General features: G+C 42.0%; 1 protein-coding gene across 1 annotated transcript in view; it reads right to left on the reverse strand.

Moving 5' to 3' along the window:
- The window catches only part of LOC144264897 (suppressor of tumorigenicity 14 protein homolog), a 28,231-nt gene extending 5,553 nt beyond the window's left edge, over positions 1-22,678 (reverse strand). Inside the window, exons 1-14 of the mRNA XM_077816897.1 lie at positions 22,595-22,678; positions 20,404-20,471; positions 18,997-19,193; positions 18,852-18,890; positions 18,202-18,281; positions 16,441-16,676; positions 14,960-15,102; positions 12,334-12,431; positions 9,965-10,077; positions 8,846-8,979; positions 8,048-8,152; positions 7,572-7,679; positions 2,191-2,310; positions 88-271 (exon numbers count right to left, since the gene is read on the reverse strand). Of these exons, the coding sequence (XP_077673023.1) occupies positions 88-271; positions 2,191-2,310; positions 7,572-7,679; positions 8,048-8,152; positions 8,846-8,979; positions 9,965-10,077; positions 12,334-12,431; positions 14,960-15,102; positions 16,441-16,676; positions 18,202-18,281; positions 18,852-18,890; positions 18,997-19,193; positions 20,404-20,471; positions 22,595-22,678 (1,709 nt within the window). The remainder of the gene's footprint in view (positions 1-87; positions 272-2,190; positions 2,311-7,571; positions 7,680-8,047; positions 8,153-8,845; positions 8,980-9,964; positions 10,078-12,333; positions 12,432-14,959; positions 15,103-16,440; positions 16,677-18,201; positions 18,282-18,851; positions 18,891-18,996; positions 19,194-20,403; positions 20,472-22,594) is intronic.
- Positions 22,679-22,952: the final 274 nt, after the last annotated feature.

The raw sequence follows: 22,952 nt of genomic DNA on the forward strand, positions 1-22,952 counted from the left end.
ATGCCAGCATCATGGATACATAAATTAATGAAACTAAAACTGTTAAACTAAACTGTGTGTACTCTGGATTGTACAACCTGTACTTACCTTATAGAATCAGAGTCCAGAAAACAATGAGCAGCAGATAACAGCCACCTATTTGAAACAACAGATGCACCACAAATATGGCCATACATTCCCATCTGCAAGCTTGCTTGCCAAGGCCACTTTCCAGATCTTGCATCTTCACCTCCAACAATTCTAGATTTTTTTAACAGGATTCTTCCACAAGCTAATAAAGAAAGTTTTGAATGGGAGGATTAAGAATTTAATACACTTAAGGCACTGAGTCATTTTACTTAGGTTTATTAATACTTGGCTCTTATACTTTGTTCTTCTAGCTGCCGATCCCAAAATGCTTCACAAAGGAATGTTAAGTATCATCATTCCCATGTTACACATGAGATGAAGTGACTGCAAGGCAGGGACAGGTCCTCAAGGAATCCATTTTGAAGCACTTGGAGGAGAGGACGGTGATCAGGAACAGTCAACATGGATTCACCAAGGGCAAATCATGCCTGACCGATCTGATTGCCTTCTATGATGAAATAACTGGCTCTGTGGATATGGGGAAAGTGGTGGATGTGATATATCTCAACTTTAGCAAAGCTTTTGATATGGTCTCCCACAGTATTCTTGCCAGCAAGTTAAAAAAGTATGGATTGGATGAATGGACTATAAGGTGGATAGAAAGATGGCTAAATTGTCGGGCTCAACGTGTAGCTATCAATGGCTCAATGTCTAGTTGGCAGCCGGTATCAAGCAGAGTGCCCTAGGTGTCAATCCTGGGGCCGGTTTTGTTCAACATCTTCATTAATGATCTGGATGATGGGATGGATTGCACCCTCAGCAAGTTCACGGGTGACACTAAGCTGGGGGGAGAGGTAGATACGCTGGAGGGTAGGGATAGGATACAGAGGGTACTAGACAAATTGGAAGATTGGGCCAAAAGAAATCTGATGAGGTTCAACAAGGTCAAGTGCAGAGTCCTGCACGTAGGACAGAAGAATCCCATGCACTGCTACAGTGTGCCCTTGTTGCTAAGAAGGCTAATGGCATATTGGGCTCCATTAGTAGGAGCATTGCCAGCAGATTGAGGGAAGTGATTATTCCCCTCTATTTGGCACTGGTGAGGCCACATCTGGAGTATTGCGTCCAGTTTTGGGCCCCCCACTACAGCAAGGATGTGGACGAATTGGAGAGAGTCCAGCGGAGGGCAACAAAAATTATTAAGGTTCTGAAGCACATGACTTACAAGGAGAGGCAGAGGGAACTGGGCTTATTTAGTCTGCCGAAGAGAAGAGTGAGGGGGGATTTGATATCAGCCTTCAACTACCTGAAGTGGGGTTCCAAAGGGGATGGAGCTCGGCTGTTCTTGGTGGTGGCGGATGACAGAACAAGAAGCAATGGTCTCAAGTTGCAGCAGGGGAGATCTAGGTTGGATATTAGGGAAAACTATTTCACTAGGAGGGTGGTGAAGCACCAGAATGGGTTACCTGGAGAGGTGGTGGAATCTCCATCCTTAGAGGTTTTTAAGGCCCGGCTTGACAAAGCCCTGGCTGGGATGATTTAGTTGGGATTGGTCCTGCTTTGAGCAGGGGGTTGGACCAGATGACCTCCTGAGGTCTCATTGAATTCATGTCTACTGATCCTGCTCCAGTGTTCTATCCAAGCTAAGGTACAAAGTGGACGCTCTTGATAATACTAAACACACTATTCTTACAGGTATTACAGGTAAGATCTAACTTAAAACGAAGTTTAAATATTAAATTTACTTTTCACCGCATATGTGACTTCTTAATTTTTTTTTTTTTAACTTCACTTGGCTTGGACACGTCAGTTTCACTTAGTGCAGTATTTTAACTAATTGTCACTTTCTGGGTGTCCTCAATTGGCCCAAGATTATTGTGTTTGGGTTGATGATAAAGCAAAGAAACATGTAAAGGAAATGTTTTCATACAAATATTATCAAGGAATTATTTTTATTCATATGTGGTTTTATAAATCCTATCTTTTCTTTTTAAATGTATACTAAATTTGACCCAATTTTTGAGCCAAATACATAAATATATATTGAAGTTTGCTGCAATAATTCACTCATGAATTAACTTTCATTTAAAATGTATTTCAAATGAATTAAACTTCACATACCACAGTTCATTTCATCAGATCCATCTCCACAGTCTCTTATTCCATCACATTCTGGGTTTGGTTTTGTGGGGCATTTTCCATTCAGGCATTTATATGCATATGAGGAACAACTTTTATAGGCTGAAAGAAAACATAACGGAGGTGAAAAAATGGAGTATAGGAGCGAACGGAGGAAGGCAAGCTACTGGAGAGCTGGGCAGTGCAGTGCAGTGCAGATGCTGACAAGCATTACGAGAGAAGCCACGCAGGTGTAGAGGCGAAGGGCAGGAGAATCCCTGCCCAACAGGGCGGACAGCCCTTCTGGGCCCCAGAGGTCTGAGGGAAGAGACCCTGCCATAGGGGAGAGACTGAACCAGGTGTCTGGTCTGTTGCCACCACGTCTGGAGGGGCTACCAGAGACCGAGAGGCTCCCCTTCACACACACACACACCCCCTGCAACCCTCCAGTCAGGAAGGCTGTGAGGAACCCTGCTCTGACAGAGTGTGGACAGTAAACCCAGGGGCATGGGGGAAAATTCTGAGGGAAAAGAGGAATACCCCAGCCCGCTGCTAAACGGAAGCATGGGACCCACCGAGGCGGAGAGGAAGCTTTGTCACATTATTTATAAATATGATTTGGACAAGGGCATTGAAGGTCATGATCTCTAAGGTCATGTCTGTATGGGGACACTCAAGACATTTAAGTCACCATATGAAGTTAATGTGCAAAAGTCAAAGTGCATTAGTCCCATGTGGCTGCTGTCATTCAAGAATGAAGTGGCCTACGTTGCCAAAACAAAGCCACCCTGCTTTACCTCTAAATTATGTAGCTTTAAGGCACTCTATTACTTTTATTGCATCACCAATACTTTCAGCGTTCCGAATACTTCCAACATCTGATCAGCCTGTTGTCCAATTACGTGGCAGTTCATCACCATAAAAGGGGTTTTGGGGGTTTCAAATTTGAGTAAATGATTTCCTTTTATGATACCACCTCCTTTTCCAGGTACATTTTTAGAAATCTATTACAATTTATTACTTGAAAATCCTTCCAGAAACCTCAGCATCATGCATTTATTTATTATTATTATTGTTTTATGGTAACATCCCAAGTATACTGAGCTATTTGCAGACAGACAAGAGAGTACAGCCTCTGCCCCAAGCAATTCACAATCTACAGGAAAACAGATATTAGGAGGAAGGAATATAACATGTAAGTAGAGCTATTTCTACACCATCAGATTGTTAGTGTTTATAAAGATCCTGAACTTTATTGATCAGTATACTAAATGACATTTGTTTACAAGTTCTTATCCATTCCTATGCCCCAAATTGTGGCATTTTTGTAGGTATTGTATTTGTGTGGTAATGACAATTAAAGTAGTCAATGCCTCTTGCTGTTTTACTGTCCAAAAAGCTTGTCGCTGTACTGCTTTGCATTGCTGAATGGAGCCAAGTTCCTAGACATTCCTTTTATATTATGTATCAACGGAAAGGGTAGTATGTCATATTGTGGGTATTCAACTGTCCGGAAAAACTAACAGAAAACCTATGGCAAGTAAGAGAACAAAGTAGATATTTCAAAATCAGCCACTGTCTGTCATTCATTAGATATTTAACTGTCCATCTGCCTTCATACTACACAGCTCTTCCAGTCAAAAAACAAAAACAAAAAAAACACAGAAGTTGGAGATGGAAAATACCTGATTTCATCATCTTGCTCATTCTGGCCTTAAGTCAGAATAGCATTGTTCCCTGTACTATACTTGAGTGCTTTGTCTAGTCCAGATTTTAATGCATTAAAAATAGGATTTCTACTAGTTCTCTAGGGAAACTTTTTCAAATAATGGATACACATATTTTTGTGCACGTCTAGCAACTCGGATGGATATATATATAGAGAGAGAGATAGAGAGAGGGTAAAGTAATAACTTTCACATCAATGAAACAGTGAGTTGTCTGGAGACATGTGATTTCATTTGATTATACTGTGGAATCCCATTCCAGAAAGCACTACTTGCATCGAAGATGTTACTCTCACACATTCTTATAAGCCAAAACAGTATACTGTTAATGTACTCATTTTATATTCTAAAGCTTCCTCCACATTACTGAAGGACACCAGAGACACACTTGGATTCTGAGACTAGGGCTTACTTTGGTAAGTTAAAAAAAAAAAAATTACAGCTAGTTTCTCACAAGGCAGTTTTAAACTAACAATTTACTTCAGATTAATAGTCTTATACAGAGATTGCAAATCAGATACGTAAAGAAAAAACAAACAAAAAGAAATTTACCCAACCATAATTGAGGCCTCTAGCATTTCCCTCTAAATAAACATCCTGCCTGCAGAGAGTCTGTGATCTTTAATTTACAACAGAAACAAGTGACTCTCTTCTAATGATCTGTATCTCTTTATGGTGGCTCCTGTGATAAAATACACCCCTATCCCACTGGTAGAAAGGCTAGTGCCAGTTAGGCATGCCTGAAGGACATGCTCCACCTGGAGAAGGGGAGCTCAAAATGGGTAAAGTGACCACAGAATGGGGGGCAGGAGGAGTTTGCTCACACTGCTAGGGACTGTATCAAGGGGAACACAGCCCATGGCTCTGGCTAGCCTTTCCGCCTTCCCTTTACCCCCTTTTGGTTGGGGCAGACTGACAATATGAGCGTGATGCAGGGAAGGAGCCCTAGAAGGCTGCTTCCTGCCTACTACCTGTGGCAAGACCCAGGGACCTGGGTAAGTGAACTGTAATTAGATGCTGAGAATACCCCAGGAGTAAGCTAAACTCCCAGTGGGAGGAGTGAGATTCCCCAGCAGTGGGGCTCCCATAGGGGACCCAGGGGCAAGAGACTCAATGACACTAAAACCAAGCCCAGGCTGAGGGTCGGCTGACCACAACCGAGGGAGAAGGCAGGCATGAAGCCTTGCACCTGATACAAGACCCTGAGACAGAAACAGGTTCCACACCAGCCCTTTGAGAGGGGACTTCAGCTGTGATAGACCCTGAGCACTGGTGTAAATGGATAGCAGAATGGCAATAGCAGCAAGCCAACTAGCAACAGCAATTCCAGCAGCCAACGTTGCAGCATTGGATGTCCCAGCAGCAGTTGTTGCAGGAGGTTGTGTCCAGCAGCACAAATTCCAAAGGGACTTTCTGCAACAGTTAAGACCCGCCCCACAACTCCTGCACAGGGAGGCCCCGCAGCGCCCAATCCCCTAGAGGGAGCTCTGTCAGCTGTGATGTTAACTAAGATGGGTCCTAACAACAATCCTGAGGCATTCCGAACCACTGTTGAGAGGGTGGCGCTGGTCTCTCAATGGTCTCTGGAACTTTGGGACTTAGTTTTAGCTCCCTACAGGATGGGACAGGCACAGCTGGCCTTCTGCAACCTTGACCCAGAACCGGACAGAGACTACAGTTGAGTGAAGACCACTGTTTTAGATTACCCGGCTATCCGTGAAGATGCCCATTGGCAGCACTTTAAAGCAGAGATGTACCACAAGGGGGCGGGTGCCTGGTGGTGGTGCACTGATTACAGAGCATTGCTGGTGGTAGCTGCGCCCAGGCGAGAGCTCTGAGCCAGTCCAGGATGCAGAGTTTGTATCCAGACTTCCAGCAAGGGGCCTGGACTGGGTGCTCCAGCATCACATGGTGCAGCTGATGGGTCATTAGATATGGGACTGTGCAACCTCTGTCCGCTAGCCAACTAGGGCCACTCATGATGCTGGATGCCTGCCAGCAGATACTGAACCCCAGGCCTGACAGAAAACGTGTACAAATACCAGCCCAGTGACCCAAGCTACCTGCACGGAGAGGGGAAGACCTCAACATACACGGGGGCAAGCTTTTCTATAGTCAATTCCATCACAAAGTTTTACACTTACCCAATGACAAAGGTGGCTGAGCTGTTAGAGTGGTTGGGCCTGGCATGATACCTCAGCATGGATGAGCTTACAAAAAGCTATTGGCAGATCCCCTGGTCTCCATTCTCCCAGGAAGAGAATGTGTTCTCAACCCCCTTTGGTCATTTCCATTTTAAAACCATGCCATTTGGTCTCCAAGGGGGGTGGCAACAACTTTCCAGCACTTTATGAATTGAATCCTTGGACACCACCACCAATACGCTGGGGCTTATCTTGACAACACTGTAGCCATAGTCGTATGTGGGATGACCACCCTAAGAGGGGTTCTGGTTCCCTACAGGAGGCCAGCCTCAGAGCTAATCCTGCCAAGTGTAAGTTGGCCGTGACAGAAGTGTCTTACTCAGGGTATCAGTTGAGAGGAGGCCTCGAGACACTGGTGCTAGCTAAAGTCCACATATTAAATTCATGCCCCACATGTTGGCTCAGAAGACAGATGCGCTGCTTCCTCAGTCTGGAAGGATATTATTACTGGTTCATCTCCACCTTTGCATTGATTGCGGCTCCCCTGAATGATCTACTAAAAGGCAGAGACACCAAAAAGGTCTGGTGAGACGATTGATGAGATGAAGCTTTTAACAGTCTGAAGGCATGGCTGGTCTAGGTGCCTATCCTCGCCAATGCAGACTTCTCCCAGCAGTAATTCATTCGCCAGAGGCCAGCCTGGAAGTGGTGCTCTCCGAGGACTTTGAAGGCAAAGAGCACCCAATCCGATATTTAAGCAGAAAGTTGTTCCCCATGATGAGAACATATTCTATTATTGAGAAGAAAGCTCTGGCTATCAAGTGGACTGTGGATTCCCTGAGGTATTATCTGACCTGCTGGTAGTTCCTTTTCCCTAGTCACAGAGCATGCATCGTTGTGATGGCTACATTCTATGAAGGACTCAACCTCCCAGATTATGCAAATACTATTTTTTTCCCAGGGGCTTGGGACAGGGGAAAACACTCAAGCAAGAAACATTTTGTTTTTTGCAGCAAAGACATTGACTTAGTTTCAATTTCATCTTCAGAACCTCAAACTCTCCTGCACTTTTGCAAGGAACATTCCGGCACTGACAGAGCCATGGATATGATGGTAAATCACTCTTTTCCATCGCTGACACCTTTGATTCTCCAACAGTCTTTATTCCCACATGTATAAATACCATCACTCTTTTCTGTTCCTCCAGCAAGTTCATCTCTACCCTCGTCGGTATCCAAAACCATCCGGTTCACCCAGTCAATCTAAGGTTCAGTTGTTATATAACAAAATGGAGAGCACGTAGTGTGATCAACACATGCTAAATAGTCTAAAAAGCATAACATGATGCATGCGTATGAAAGTTCTAATTATCCTCACACCACACATATAACAATGCAGGCTATTCCATATATTTATCAGATGATTCATAAAAACTTTAGACAGTAAGAAAATGAACATATCCCTATCCCCCGACTCCCCACCGATATTCTAAACTATTTTTCAACACACTTACGGCAATCATTTTCATCACTATCCTCTCCGCAACTGTCGTCCCCTTTGCATGTCTTTGAACGGTGTTTACACTTCCCATCACCACAGTTAGACTCCTCTGGACTACAGCCTGAAGAAGAGAGATCTATAAATTTGGTGGCACTTCCCAGTCACAGCATCATTCATCCAAGGATCTGAAAACACTCAAGAACACAATATTCTGAAGTAGGCTAAGATTATCCTTCCCATGATTTTAGTCCTGTCACAGGAAGCTCTGGAATAAATATGTTAAACATTATTGACTGTTTCTTGGAAGGTCTGGTTCTTATGCAATATGTATTTTATTTTTGGTAGGTGCAGGGTTATATGGTATTATTGAAGGGTATTATTTCAAGTATTATTCCCTCTGATTGCACATTTTAAAAAAAAAGCGTTTTACAGCCCTCCAAGTGCCTTGCTGAAGGACTGTTTTTAAAAATAGAAATTGAATAAACTTACCACAGTCTAATTCATCACTGCCATCTGAGCAGTCTTTCCAGCCATCACACTGATTGTTTAAAGGAATGCATGTTCTGTCTGTACATTTAAATTGTCGAGGACATGCTAGAAGAAATAAAGAATAGAAGTAATGAAAATGGTGTTAGGGACCAAATATGCATTGAGGACAGTAGTACCTCATTTATTTTTGTTCTATAAAATTCAACTAAGGCAAATGCCATCTTTCTTCTTCTTGGTTGTTGTTTTTTTAAAAGGTAAGTGATTTTAACAGGCACTCTGATTTGCGTGAATTTAAATGAATGGATAGAATGGAGAATTTAAATTAGTATTAACCTTCTTATCATTGTCATTAAAGAGGTGGAGGCCACACAGTTCTGTTTGCTGTGAGCACTAATAATGCAGATGTTTAATGATTTAAATAGACCAAGAATCTCCAACTGGACAGCAACACTAAGACTGAAACCTGTAGGTTATCATTACTAGAAAAATTTGTTAGTAACACGAGTGCCCTAGCATAATAACTGGAGCACGCCAGCCTCTAGATTCTTAGGGACAAGGTTTAATACTGTTTACCTGAAAATTTGCTCTCTATGCCTAGATCAAGTCAGCAGAGACTCTTTTCCCCTCACCTCTGGACCAGACAGGCGGGATCAGCAACCAATCAGGTTGAAGGACAACTCCTGTTCATTCCACAATTACTATGAGTTAGAGTGTGGAACGTAGATCTATGAAGCAAGGTTTCCCCCAAAGCTATAACATGGACCCCTTAAAAATTAAAGTGTGCTTGTATTCACTTACGGTCCACGTGACTGAAAGCTTTATATTCAATATAAAACCCTCTCTGCGTGACCAGTTCATCTGAATGGAAATTAATCGCAACTGAATAGCCATATTCCTTGTTTCTGTTGCTTTCAGCAATAGCTTTACAATATCTGTCAAGTGTAGAACAGAATAATTACAACTACAGTTCACCTTCACCAAGTCTTAACACTTTTTGTATGTGTTACTTTACTGTATCTTGCCAGCTCAGCTACCCTTACTATTATTACAGGTACAAAACTACTAACATGTAAAGAGGGTAATAAGGTTCAGATAAACCTTTACATTAAACATGTGCTCCCAAAACTTATCTTTGGAGGTTGAAAATACAGTGTGTGTAACTTTTTTTTCCCCCCAAACTATTTTGCATGTAATGAATTTCCTGGCTCTCACTAAGACTGGAAGCCTAAAGTTCTAAAAATATAGCAAGAAGGTCAATATTGCAACCACATCCTCTGCCTTTGGAAAACTAAGAAAACTTGTTTAAAGGTTTTCAGCTCCGTTTTGCAAACCCAGCATTTTCACTTCCTAGACGTGGTTCCAAACATTGTACTGCCGCCTTGGTTTTTCTCCTTCTGAAGGATGAATGACTGGCCACTTCTAATTTTGTTTTCAATAACCAAGGCAAAGAGCAATCATTAAAGAGACATTGGAAACTGAAAACAAAGCTTTAAAATGGCAAAGGATCTCACTCCCTAGAAAAGAAGCTAGTTCAAGATGGTAGCCAAGAATTCACATCTCCAGTAAAACAATGCAAGATCCTGCACTCAACATCTCTTGAACCACCAACCTTTGTCATGAAATGTATAGATTAAGTATTTTTTTATTGATGTGAAATGGGCATGAGGCTTTTATTACCATTGGTGACAACTATTTGACCTGTTTGCTGCATGGCATAATTAGGAAAAATACATCCTTTGAAAGCCTGAATAAAGATGTCACAATGTCTGCAAAGTTGTATGTTTCTGCACTGGAAGTAGCTGGAGAAATCCAAGATTAGAGTACAGAACGTTTTGTAGAATGACAAATTGCGTCCTCGCTGAGTATCACCAATGAATGTCAATGTCAAATAAAATAGTGAGCAGTGTTTTAACTCACCTAACTCCATCAATTTCTAACCAGTCCTTATCGCATTTATTGGACCCTGGAGACTTCTCTTGAATTTGTATGACAAGGACTTTTAGCGACAACTTATACCCAGGCAGGGGTGCCTACAAGCAAAGTGTTAAAGAAAATAAACAAAAACCAATCCAAACCAAGGAGTTTACATATGGTTAATACATTCTGTTCTATTACCTCACAATCAAGTGGACAGCCATTCATCAATCACATTCCCGTCATCAGATTATAAAAGAAAATACCTCCACCACCACCTGCTCCCAGCAATAGGCAAGAAAGGTATGTAATAAAAAGGAGATTTCCTAAGGCACAAATTGCAGTTAGGCACCCAACTGCTTTGGTCTGTTAGGGAGCTGGAAGCCCAACTGCCATTTGTGTCTTTGAAATTTTCCTCCTAAACCTTTACAGTTAACAATATTGGTATACAGATAGGGCCCTACCAAATTAGTGGTCCATTTTGGTCAATTTCACAGCTATAGGCTTTTAAAAAAAAGTCAATTTCACATCTGAAATGTCACAGTGTTCTAACCTTGGGAGTGCCCTCCCAAGAGAGGGTTGTGGGGGTATTGCCAGGCTATTGTAGGAGGGTTGTGGTATCGCCACCCTTACTTCTGTGCTGCTGCTGATCGAGGCGCTGCCTTCAGAGCTGGGCAGCAGGCAGTGCAGAATGAGGGTCACATGGTATGGGGGGGGCAGGGCCAGCCTTCTGGGTGGGGTGACAGTCCAGGGCCCTGTTGTTGGGGGGCACTGTGGTTCCCCCACCCAAACACTGCCAGCCCAAGGCCCCTTTAACCATGAAGCCCTGGGTCTGGAGCCGGGGAGGAGCAAGTATGGGGCAAGGGTGCCGGAACCTTTGTAGAAGTGGGGAGACACAAGTGCCATTTCCAGAGGGGGCCAGGAGCCATGCCTCCCCCCTCTAAACTGCAAGTCTTGGGCAGGGTCAGAGAGGCACTGGCAGGGGCTGCGTGCCTGCCCGAGGCTTGCAATTTGGGGGGGCAACATTGCCCCTTCCTCCCAAAACTATGCCCATGTTAAAAAGGGGGGGCATGGCCCTCAGTCCCCCAGTTCTGGCACTGTTGGCTAGGGGTGCTCCAGCCGGGGGGCTCCTACTATGTGCTGGGCTCCAGCTGCTAATCCCAGCCGGGTCAGACCCACCCCTGGGAGCTGCTCCCTGTAATGACCCCTGGGGAGCAACCTGTACAGTGACCTGGCTGGGGAGCGATGGGGGCAGGAAGTGGGGTGGAGGTGCGGAGCTTCCCGCAGCTGTGGGAAGGTTTCTGGAGATGGGTCTGACCCTGCCCCAGGAGCAGCCTCCGCAGGACAAAAGGAAGTCCCATCCCTCCCCAGCCCTGCCAGGACTAGCAGCTGGAGCCTGGTAGGATCCCCAGCTGAGGCACCCCCAACCCTGCCCCTCCCTGGCAGATTTCACAGGGGAGACCAGATTTCACGGTCCGTCATGTGTTTTTCACAGCCATGAATTTGGTAGGGCCCTATGCATAGATTATAGTGTTATACTGTCAAGTGTTAATGGCTGCCATCAAGCAGAAGTCTGATCTACAGACAGTTTCAGGCCTTTATGTAATGATAGCCAGAAATAATAGTAATCCACTGCCCAAGGCAATGGGGCTGCATGGCAAAGCCTATTAGAAGCTAAGGCCAGTGGACTGCAAAGTTTCCCTGGGACTGATTGCAAACATAGGGGAAAAGGCATTGATTGACATAGAAAGCCACGCATTGCTGTAACCACAGGCAGAAAGCTCCAAGAAAGCCTGCAGGTAGTGGGAGAAGCAGAAGTTTACATGGCCCTGTGAGGAAGCCGAGAGGCAGAGCTTCTTTTGCGCACATCTTTAGGAAAAGCAGACTTAGATTTCTGAACAAGAAAGCTTCTTCCTGTTTGTTTCTACTATGTTCAAGCAAACAGGACTGTGTGCATCCTTTGGAAAGGAACAGGATTGTACCAAAGTAATATGTGTCTTGTATCATCCATTTCTCTTCCTAGTGGAAATGATCCAGCAAGGCCCCAAATAACCACTCACTGCTTAGGCCAAGAGGGTAATAATAGGATCTGCCAAGTTAGAACAAACTAATAGGCCTTCTGGTCCAGTATTTTGTCGCTCCACAGGCTAATTTGTCATCTCTTGCCCCACTTGCAGAGGTACCTAAAGCCTAGTCTGCAGCACAGATGAAAACATGCAATCAGCTGCCATATTTATGCACAATGGTTGCTAGCAGGGTTCTTGGCATGGATTCCCTTGTTTCATCCATAATGGAAGACACGTTCTCCCATTTTTACTTCTGGTATGTAAAATGAAAACTTAATGAAATCACTACTATTTGCACACACTTACTCTGATTAGCCAGCTGCAGTCAATGTTTGGTGGATAGTAGGTTGGATAATAAGGGGAGCTCACTGTCCCATTCCAAGAGATGTAACGCCCACCACAGACTGGAAGAGAAAAATACCAATAAATCTACACTGTTACATAAATGGCACTTAAGAGGAGTATTTAATTCACTCTCTGTTCCTTCTCTAAGTATAGACTAGAGATAGGAGAATGGGCCATGACACTTGCCATCTCACTTCATCCTATGTTCCCAGAGAATAACTATCCTACGTTGTCATCACTCTGGGATTTCTTATCACATCTCCTATTTCTAGATATAATTACAACAATTAACTTTCAAATGAGAGCAGTAGGTGAATCCAAGTGCTGTTCTCCAGTATTAGCTAAGTAAGGGTATATTAGATATCCATGATAAGAGTAACCAAATATACTTTGCTTCCTATTACAAAGTACTTGTTGAACATCCATTTTGTTGTTTCATATTGGATACGATAGTTTTGTGTCTTTAACTGTTGTATATGTGCATCTACCCCAGCAGCAGAAGTCTTTCAGTGGCAGGTGAAGTGAACATTTCCTCCCTCTTGTATCTACCACACTGCCTCATCCCCTCCCTTCTCCTGGTATGTATAGTGTTTCAAAGTTTTGCTCTCTCTTGTCTTCAGCAGGGTTACACAAGTGCTGAACAGAAGTCAGAATAGTATATAGACTTGCATGCTTTGGGAGGCCCTTAGAACCAGAGGTGCAACACAAATGAGAAATTATACTAATGTATTATTAAGACAAGGCAAAATTCCTCACTCAGTACAACAAACGTAAGTCTGCAATCATATCACTGAAGTCAATGACTGACACTGGTGTCAAACTGGTTTAAGTAAAAGTAGACTCAGGCCCCTGGCTTTGCTAAGTGTCAATATGGTTCAATACAATATGGTTGAATACAATATGGTTGTGCATAGCAAATATTGGTACTGCTTCCTCCTTCTTTCCAAGAATAATATTTCTGCAGTTATACCCCAAGACACGCTTTGTTCATTTCAGTAGGGAGGCCACCTATTGATTTACTTCATGAAGATAATAGAGTTTTTTTGACAAATTAAACAGAAGGTATATTTTAGTAGTAATGGGAAATACTCTTGCATGAAATTTTTCATTTCTACTATAGCAGACTACATTCACAGGTTTTATTCCTTTCTGGTTCCATCTGTGGGCTATGTATAGAAGGAGTAACAAGGAAAGATCAACCCACACATCAGCAAAGAACAACTGTAGTCAAATAAAAAGAGAAGCTGTTCGACCTAACACTCTCATTTGCAACTTCACTGTGGGAGGAAAGAGCAAACATTCTACACGAAGAGGATACAAGAATGGAAAATCCCCCAGTGCACTCTTTGTAAACACAGTGGCCTGCAAAGAGGCATTCACAGACACACACCACACCTGTGAATGTACCTCAACACTGATATGCAGAAACAACCTCTCCAAATGGTCATTGACCTCTCTGAGGAGCTTGCCATAGAATGAAGATGGCATTTTTATGATGTTAATGCTGAATCATTAAAAAGTAGACAGAGATCTTCAATTCATTTCATGTAAGTCAAACAGTTTGTGTATCTTTAAGACTTGTGCTGCACTTGAACTGGTGACTGCAAAGCTCCACTTCCTACTGACAATACTTGTAATCATCCAGTCCCTGCCCCGCAATTCCTATTGACTGTTTTCTTGAGGCAGTATAGCAGTGTGAGAATTAAGAAACCATGAGTAATTGCATTTATGTATTACATTTAAAATTGCATTCATTTCCATGGCAAAATTTGAGTGTCTAGTAATTTTGGGTGCCCACCTTGGGCAATCTTGAAGGGGTCCGATTTTCAAAAGACAGGTGCTGCTGAGCATTTACGTAAAGTAAGACCACTGAGGGTATGAAGTTGGGCATGCAAAAATCGATGTGCTCAAAATTACCTGTCACCTTTGAAAATTTAGCTTCGTAGGGGCTATTCCCCATAATTTACTCCATAGGGACAAAAGACGTTGGACATTAATCCTGTCCATTAATATCAATGATCCCGTATGTATCAGAAGAAGGGGGAAATATTCAGTAATGGCAAGCGGGTAAATAATTATTGGTATTAGTTTAACTTCAGAAGTGTCTGCAGCAAAATGCAGGTGACTCAAACCATGGCAACTCAAAGTATTCCACACTAACCAGACAGAATTGCGAGCTTACCCCATCCACACTCTACCAGTGTGCCTCATACTGGAGCTGGCAGGAGTACCAAGAGAGGCAAGATTGTATGGGAGCCTTGTGCCTCTTTACTGAGATTGCCAATGTGCTCTCTTGGGAGTAGTATATGTGAAGAGTAAATATGACATTTAATGAGTTTGAGCCGGAGCAAATGCAACCATTTGGAGAGATGGTCTAGTAGTAACCAGAGAGGAAGATTAATCCTACCAAATGGAAGGATCTCAAATCTCATCTTCTGCTCAGCTACCTGAAATCATCTTCAGGGAGATCAGAATGGAAATTTCTTTTTTCCAGAAACAATAACCTCCAAGAAGTAATGTCCTAAATTAGTAGTGGCTAAAGTATGACCTTGCCTACCTCAAATACATAATTGATTTGAGTACATACCAACTTTAGGAATAGCTTGGAAGTATGCTTTTAGCATGTTACTTTCTTTTCTTCTGTCCAGTGAGAAGGTGACCAGCATAACATTACTCGATGAAGTTAACCGTATGACAGGAGGACTCCAGGCCCCTGGTACTCCACACCATCTGAAATATATACAGACTGAATTAGATAACATTCTGTATTCCTGTCCTTCTCTGAAATTAGACTGCATTTCTTCCAATACATTAAGATGAACTTTGACATAACTCCCCTAGACACTTGCTTTTCTTTTATCCCATCAGTGAACTGTTTGTCATTTGAGAGCCCAATACATTGACCTGTAGTTTCCCAATCTTAGATTTCATTTACTCAAACTGAGGGTCTGGGGTAGTTTTAAGAGATGCAGTCTCACTGCCAAAAGGATGCTGCTAATAGGTACATAGAGATTTGCAGTTTTACAAAGCCATCAGATATGTTAAGCCTGTACATAGTGATAGTACCTAGAAGACAACTAGGCTGGGACTCCATTGTGTTAGGTGCTGTACAAACAGAGTGACAGTCCCCTGAATTTTGGGGGGTAGACAGAAACACACATTCAGTCAGTGAACAAGTGTGACAGATTATTAGTACCCAATAGAAACATCAAAACAAGTGAAAAAAAGTATTTCCCGCACTTGAATTGTACATTGCAGATAGTGGGATTGGAGAGAGTCTCTCTTTCCTTTGTATATACTTAATTTCTCCTCGTGTATCAGCTCCTATTTTTGAGACTCCTGTTGGCAAACATGAGTGCCCAGGTGAGTTCAAGGTACTTTGTACGAGATAAATACATGTAATTGAAATTAAAATGTCTTCTCTGACATGAAGCTTTAACTGACAATATCACAAGCCTCTTGATACGAACATCAACTGAATTCGAGCCAACACATTTCTTCATTGCTTTCTAAATAGTCGAATTACTGCTTGTAAAACACGATGGGTTGACAGCCCTTGAAATTGATCTCTACCCACAGAACGGATACAGCATGGACAGTAGTGACACAGAGTTCTCCACAGTGCTCACCCTGTGTGTCTCAGTGCTGATTTGGAGGGAATGAGGGACTACTACTAGGCAATGAGTCAACCAATCTGCCCCCTTTTCAACCCCTGGCCTCCTTGCTGAGTGCATAAACAAAGGTGAACGTGAACGCCAAATATTAGCAGATACTTATGAGTCCAGCTATCTCTTTGATAGGAACTGCAAGAAAACTACATACTTATTTCAGGTAGGTTACCAAAGAGACCTCACATGGTACTGAGTTCTGGTCACTGCTAAACCAGGCTGGATCTTGACCTAGCCTTTTAAAGCCTGTATGCTTCATTACCAATCCTTTGAGCCATGCAAGCCTCCTTTTTAGAAAAAATAAAAATGTGTTCATGAAAGGTCAGGTAGGTGATGCATACAGATAAGATTTGGTGTGTGTTTTGCCAGAGAAAAAAGTAGCTTTCCTTTATGATCATACCTTGTAATGATCTTGTTCTGAAGAGGAAGAAGAAAATCATATGCAGATAATCTGTGCGATGCACAACTCCCTGGAGTGACACCATGCAGAGTAAGGACTACAAGTCTCACAATATAGTTAGAAGGAACACGCAGCCTCCACTGATAAAAAGATTTCTTGGGATTCAGCAAAGTTAAAGTCCTGTTGTTACCTGGCTTTGCATACAAGTCGAAGGATACCGCTATACAAAAGACAAACTAGATCAGTGTCTGAAAAAATGTAGACAAAAGGGTAAATAAGAAATTAACTGGGGAAATCTCTGTCCAGATCCTTGTGAGCAGTTGTCCACATCACTCAAAGACCACCCCAGATGGCATTCTTGTCAGTCTCAGCAGAGAGGACAAGGACTGAATATACACTGAAGCCATGCTGTGATTCATTCTCATACCCAGAGGTGACCCCCTTTGGGACAAAGCTGAAGCACAGTGGTATGGTAAGGGGAGCTCTGTGTACCTGGCCTGTGAATATAAAGCCAAATTTCTACTTCTGTTAATCCGACATCTTTCACGAATGCTAACTGCAGTGCTAGAGTTAATTCAGACCAAAGCAGCACTCATTACTTTTAGCTTTAGAAAGTGCAATTAGGCCACAATCCGTTCTAACCAACTAAACAATTATCACGGCAACCAAAGTGCACACAAAAGATGAAACCCCTCAAATTAGGGCTTTTTTTCCCATAACTCAATAACTTTGTATGTGACCCTCCAAAACTCACCACACGAAACCTAACACAACATAACTGATCTCACTGCAAGGCTGAAAGCACATGTGCCTTAGGTTTAGCCCCCAGTGGATTGTTTTCGTCGTTTCCTTCAGTCAGTTGGGGCTTATGTTGCAGCATGGGGCCAGTTGGCTTAGAAGAGATACTCTGCCATCATCTAAATATCTTTCAGGTACAAGTCTCCAGACACAAAAGTGCTTCTCCAAGACAAGAGACCCTTCAGTTACAGATCCGCATCCAATAGCTCCCTCTGGTCTCTCACCTTTTATTTGACTCTGCCTGCACTCTTCTCTTTCTTTTGCAAATCTTCAGACTACTGCTGGTGCATTGTTCGTTTATGGCATTACCTTGACTCCACCAAGGCGGAAACTCTATCCACACCGACATCTGCAGTGTTTGATTATTGCAAGTCTGTGTCCCCACTATCCCTGCCATCAACCCAACATATACAGAGGCTGCTGCAACCTGCCTTCTCACAAATACTGGCTGCCCATTCATTTCACATTCTTCCCAGAACTCCACCAGCTCCCCATTCATCTCACATTCCATTAGCCTGACAAGCCATTTCTTCAGCTCTTGCCATATCATTTGAACTCTCCGCTGTAAAAACCTTGTCTATGCCTCTTCATTTCTCTCCCTCTACTATTCTTGACACTATAAAGAACTTGGGAATACCATCGGTGTAGGAAATAACATACAAAAGGATCGCTAATTATAATGGCCAAAATTTTCTAAACTGGCTGCCTAGAGTTAAGTTCTTCAGTATATATTTAAGCAATATATAAGTGGTTTGATTTTTCGGTGCTGAGCAGCTCCAACTCCCAGTACAAGTCACTGGGAGCTGCTGGCTCTCATCTACACCTTTGTATTCGGGTTGCTAAATATGGCTTTAAAAGCTGAACATGCGAGAAAGTTTTGACCAGCAATTATAAAAAATACTCTCTCACTTAGTCTATTACAGTGTACTCCCGTTCATCCAATTATCTGTACCTCTGCATTACCTGAATCCCTTTGTTGGCCCACAGCATGAGATACTTGTCCTCTGCAGCCTGCATCTCATGGTGGGGCAGAAGGAAGGAATCTGGATAACACAGAGGTCCGGATAATAGGTCAGAGACATCCCACCCACTTCCCCTTCCCCCGGCCAGGACTGTGAAGAAAATCCACCCCTAGTTGTGGGGGAGGCCACCCTGCTGCTGAACAGCTCCTGTGACAGTGCAGGAAGCCCTCTGCAGCCCCGTTGTCACAGGAGTGAATAAGGCAGGCAGAGCAGAGACCCCGTCCAGGACTGCAAGGTGGAGGAGGAGGAGGAACCCCTTACTGTGGAGGAGGCCACCCCGCTGCTGAATGGCTCCTGCACTCTCAGTTATCTGAACTCCCAACTATCCAAACAAAATCCACGTCTCCCATGCTATTCGGATCATCAGGAATTTACCGTATTTAATGTGTAAACTCTTCAGGGCAGGGACTGTCTACTTCTGTCTTAGTACAGAGCTTACCGTAATGGGACCCAATTCTCACTAGGCCCTTAAACATTACCAGAATAAATATAATTAATAATTATTATTAACATGGTGCTGCCACTGTTTTATTGTTAAAGAACACTTAGTTTTGCAAGTAGTAAAGTTGTGTATTTAAGAATAGCAATTACCTGACTTCAGTGTCACATCATAGTCTGAAGAATCTGAAACTTAAATTAAAAAAGGGACATTTGTCAGCTATGTGAGCAAAACACAACCTGAAGGAGTTAAGACTTTAAAAAAAAAAAAAAAAAACAACAACAGTTAGGTTGTTACCAAAAAGCTCCATTGTTAAGAGATCAAAATCCTCTTCCACAGGAAAGGATTCAGCAGAAGAATTAGTAGTCTGAAGTGTATGTTTTCTGATTATTTCCTTATGTTTCAGTGAGGTTAGTTTTTTGAAAGAGTGCACTATCTCTTGTGGTGCCCAGAATGTATTCCAGTAGTAAGCTCGGAGACCATCTTCTCCTTCGCTGTGGGGGGAAACAGCACATTATAAATGGATTTCAGTTGTCATTTTCAGTTTGATTTTGATTAGTTCTGTAGTCTCAGCTAGTATATGTCAATATTAACTTTCTGCACAACTGTTTTGCTACTGCTGTATATAAAGGTACAAAGCCCTCTTCTTGCAAAGTTCCTCTTTTCCCGTAGACTAGACCGACAGAAGTTGGATACAGACAGATCCATCACTAAAACAGTGAAGCATGAATGCTGAGAACAATTCCCTTGAGGAGAAATCCTTTTAAACTGTTCTATAGACTCATAATTACTTTTTTATTTTATTTGCCATCATGTATTCAAACTCTAGAGCAATTTTTCCTAAGGGCCACCTATGTGGTGGCTTTTTGATAAACTTTGAATTGCCTTGTCTGCTCCCATTGAAGTCAATGGTAAAACTCCTGTAATACTATGAAGTCAAGTTTCATTTGCCTTTTGAAAAATGCCACCACAAAAGTATATCCATATTCTGCCCAGCCAGAGAACCACACAGTCCCTTGTTCAAATTATTCGTGTGAAGAGGAAAAATAGTCTGTGTGCATATGTACATGAAGAAGCCATGGCTGGATCAACCGATTTATATGCATAAAAAGGCAGATGATCATGCCTCGTGATCGCTAGACTCCATCCCAAAATGGCCAGTAGCTCAGTCTTTCAAAAAATTACAGATGGAAATGACTGTAGGACCATTCTACTCTATGTGCTGGTTTTCCTGGCAGGTACTTATGTACAGTGCCCCACCAGAATGTACCCCTGTATATTTTGTTTTAGGACGTCAGAAAAGGTGTTGCATTGGAAGGCATCTTACATAAACAGGTTATTCAAAAGAGTGGAAGAGAAAGAAAAATGTCTGTTGAAAACTACTTTATAAGATCTGAAGTAGGTGGATATATTTAAAAGCAATCCCTTCAACCAGCATGAAAACAATCCACAACCAACAAACTTGGATTTTGTCTAATAGTTTTCCTCAGTAACAAACAAAGTATTGAAAGCAAAAACCTTAAGTATTTATCTCATAGCATTTACCCCTTGGTTTTAAGTATGCTACAGTACTTGGCTTTATTTCCCATATTATAAAATTCTACATATCCCTCCCAGGAAAGCCATTAAAAACAACACACACGGCAAAACACACACACACACACACACACACACTTTATTTAGTACATCTAGAAAAGGACTTACCTAAACGCAGCAACAACAGATTTCAAGTAATATCTCCCTAATGTAGAAGACTCGTATAGTTCTGAAAACTGACAGTTAAATAATTAGAAAGCTAAATATAAGAACAAAAGAAATTGTTAAATTTGATTGTCAGCTAATCACAAACTTTTTGAAGTATCATGCCATAAACACTTCACCAGTAAATTGCATTTGAAAGTGACTACAGAGTATAAAGCGTTTCGAGTCAGGTAAGAATGGTAAGCAATGTACACATTTCAACTTCCATTTCAGTTTGAACAAAGTTGAAATGAACTCTTCTTTAGCCAAGAAAAAAAAGTGTGTGTAAGGAAATATAAAAAAATTCAAAACTAGATTACGTGTTTTAATTATTTAAACTCTGTGACATTTCTGGTTTATAATCCAGTCACGGACAACTCATGTCGGCCATGCACAAAGCAGTTTTGAGACACAAGATTAACTCTGTTGGGAAATACAGGCTAACAGAGGGCGGCTTTGTGCTTAAAGACCTCTGTTAGCATGGACCCAGGAAACAGCATTGATCTCACAAATACAAACGTGTATGAGAAGCGCAAGAAAGCAAGCATTGTTGTGCTGGTGAGGAGTGGGGAACCAAAAAAGAGTTTGTGCAATAATTTAAAATTGTAATTAAAAAACCCACACCCAAGCAGCAACAAACCAATACAGGGTATCTAGGCTGAACAAAAAAATTCACTTATAGTTCTTTTACAAAAGCTGAATGCTTTCAGCTTTGAACTACCCTTTTTTAAAAAAACAGCAACAAATATTGTTATTTAGTGTAAGACAACAAGGTTGAATTTGGCTAGTTACATTCCTAATGCACTGTGGCAGTGTAACAAGTTTAATTGTCTCCCATCCACTTGCCCTGTCTTAAAGAGGGCACTTGTCTTAAGCTTTGTAACTTGACTCTCTCCCAGACTAATCCTCGATTTTATTACTTTGAAAGAAAAGAACAAATACCCATGACTCAAACCTCAGCTTTCTACTATACCTTTGAATTTTGAAGAAAGGATTTCAACGAAACAAGTGATAAAATATTTTCGAGTTATAGGTTATGTCACCTGTGAGTACTTACATAGCTCTGGATTGCTTCTGCTTGCCTTATAAATTTCTGTGACTTTGGATCAGTGAGGTCACTTGTATAGGTCAAGTTAGGTATTTCTACACTTCCACCAATATAGATAAAGGAGAATGCTGGAGCTACAGAAACAGGATCATGCATTAGCAAGGTTAACAGTCTAGCCTTGCTCCAAACATTCAAGAACCAGATGCTTGTGAAAGAATTGATTTAACCTTGATGTTACTCAACGGAATTATGTGAAAATAAGCACGTTAATTAATCAAACTATTGCCATTCAGTGGCCGAGGATAATACTCAATATAGAATAACACTGTATTTGTAGGGGAGTAGGCAGCACCCAGGTGTTGGATTTCTAGCTATACATTCAATTTGCTAAAAATCAAAGTTTCCAACATTACTGGCTCACAAGGATAGAAATCGGATGAGTTTAGGCTGGGATTTGAAAAGGGCGAGTTTCTATAGGATCCAAATCCCACTGCAAAGATGACTGAATTGCAGTGGCATGCGGGCGCTAACTCCCTTAACTGTAGCCCTACTGATTATGGAATCTACCAAGCGTCCAAGCACAGTCCACACCTTCATGAGTCTCGAACTCCTGCTAATCAACACATAGTTGAATTAACATTAACTCATCAGCCTACTTTTTAAGTTGTGCCTGTCCAAACACGGAATGGATTCAGCACTTAAATGGGTATTGAAAAATAAATGGGGTTATTGAGGAATGGCACTTACATAATGAACAGTACAGGACCAACACGAGTACAGTGACTGCTAAGGAAATCAGAGGTAACATTCCTAGAAGCCATCTTCTCCAGAAATGCAGATTCATCTGTTTGAAGAAAGAATGTTGCACACATGAGATTTCTTTTTGAGGAGACTGGAGATGAGGAAGATTTGGACTCTGTCAAAGAAAAACAAGTGGAAAATATCAATATCTCAGACAACAAATCAGGTGCTGTTTTCCTTGCCCAATTTATAACTCTTGCTTCATTTATGAGCTGTTTTCCAAACGTGAACACAGTCAGCTACATCCCCAAGAGTAAAACATGTTTATTGTGCTTTGTGCAATAAAGCTTTGTTGCAATCTCTTACCTGTCCAGATCCATGTTCAGAATCACTGGGAGCTGGTATGTTGTATACCACAGGGATCCGTTTGGAGGGGAAAGACTGCATCATTATGCTTCAAAAGAGTTGCTTCTGACAATTCTAAACATCAAAATCCTGAAAGGAACTTGAATAAGGTGCACTTTTTCCTACTGCATCTCTCATTTCACCTTCGGCATACTGCTTAAAGAGAGAGCCAGTCTGCGTTCAAGGTAGGTGGGAAAGAAGAGTCATCACTGCTGTAACTCTTTGTTTTCCACACAGGCTTAATAGATCCCTCCAAAGGAATGATAGATCAGTTATTCCTCTCCCTTAGAAATACATGAGCTAGAGAAACTTTCAGTTA

The sequence above is a fragment of the Eretmochelys imbricata genome, chromosome 1 (genome assembly GCF_965152235.1).
Source record: "Eretmochelys imbricata isolate rEreImb1 chromosome 1, rEreImb1.hap1, whole genome shotgun sequence".
NCBI classification, from domain to species: Eukaryota; Metazoa; Chordata; order Testudines; family Cheloniidae; genus Eretmochelys; species Eretmochelys imbricata.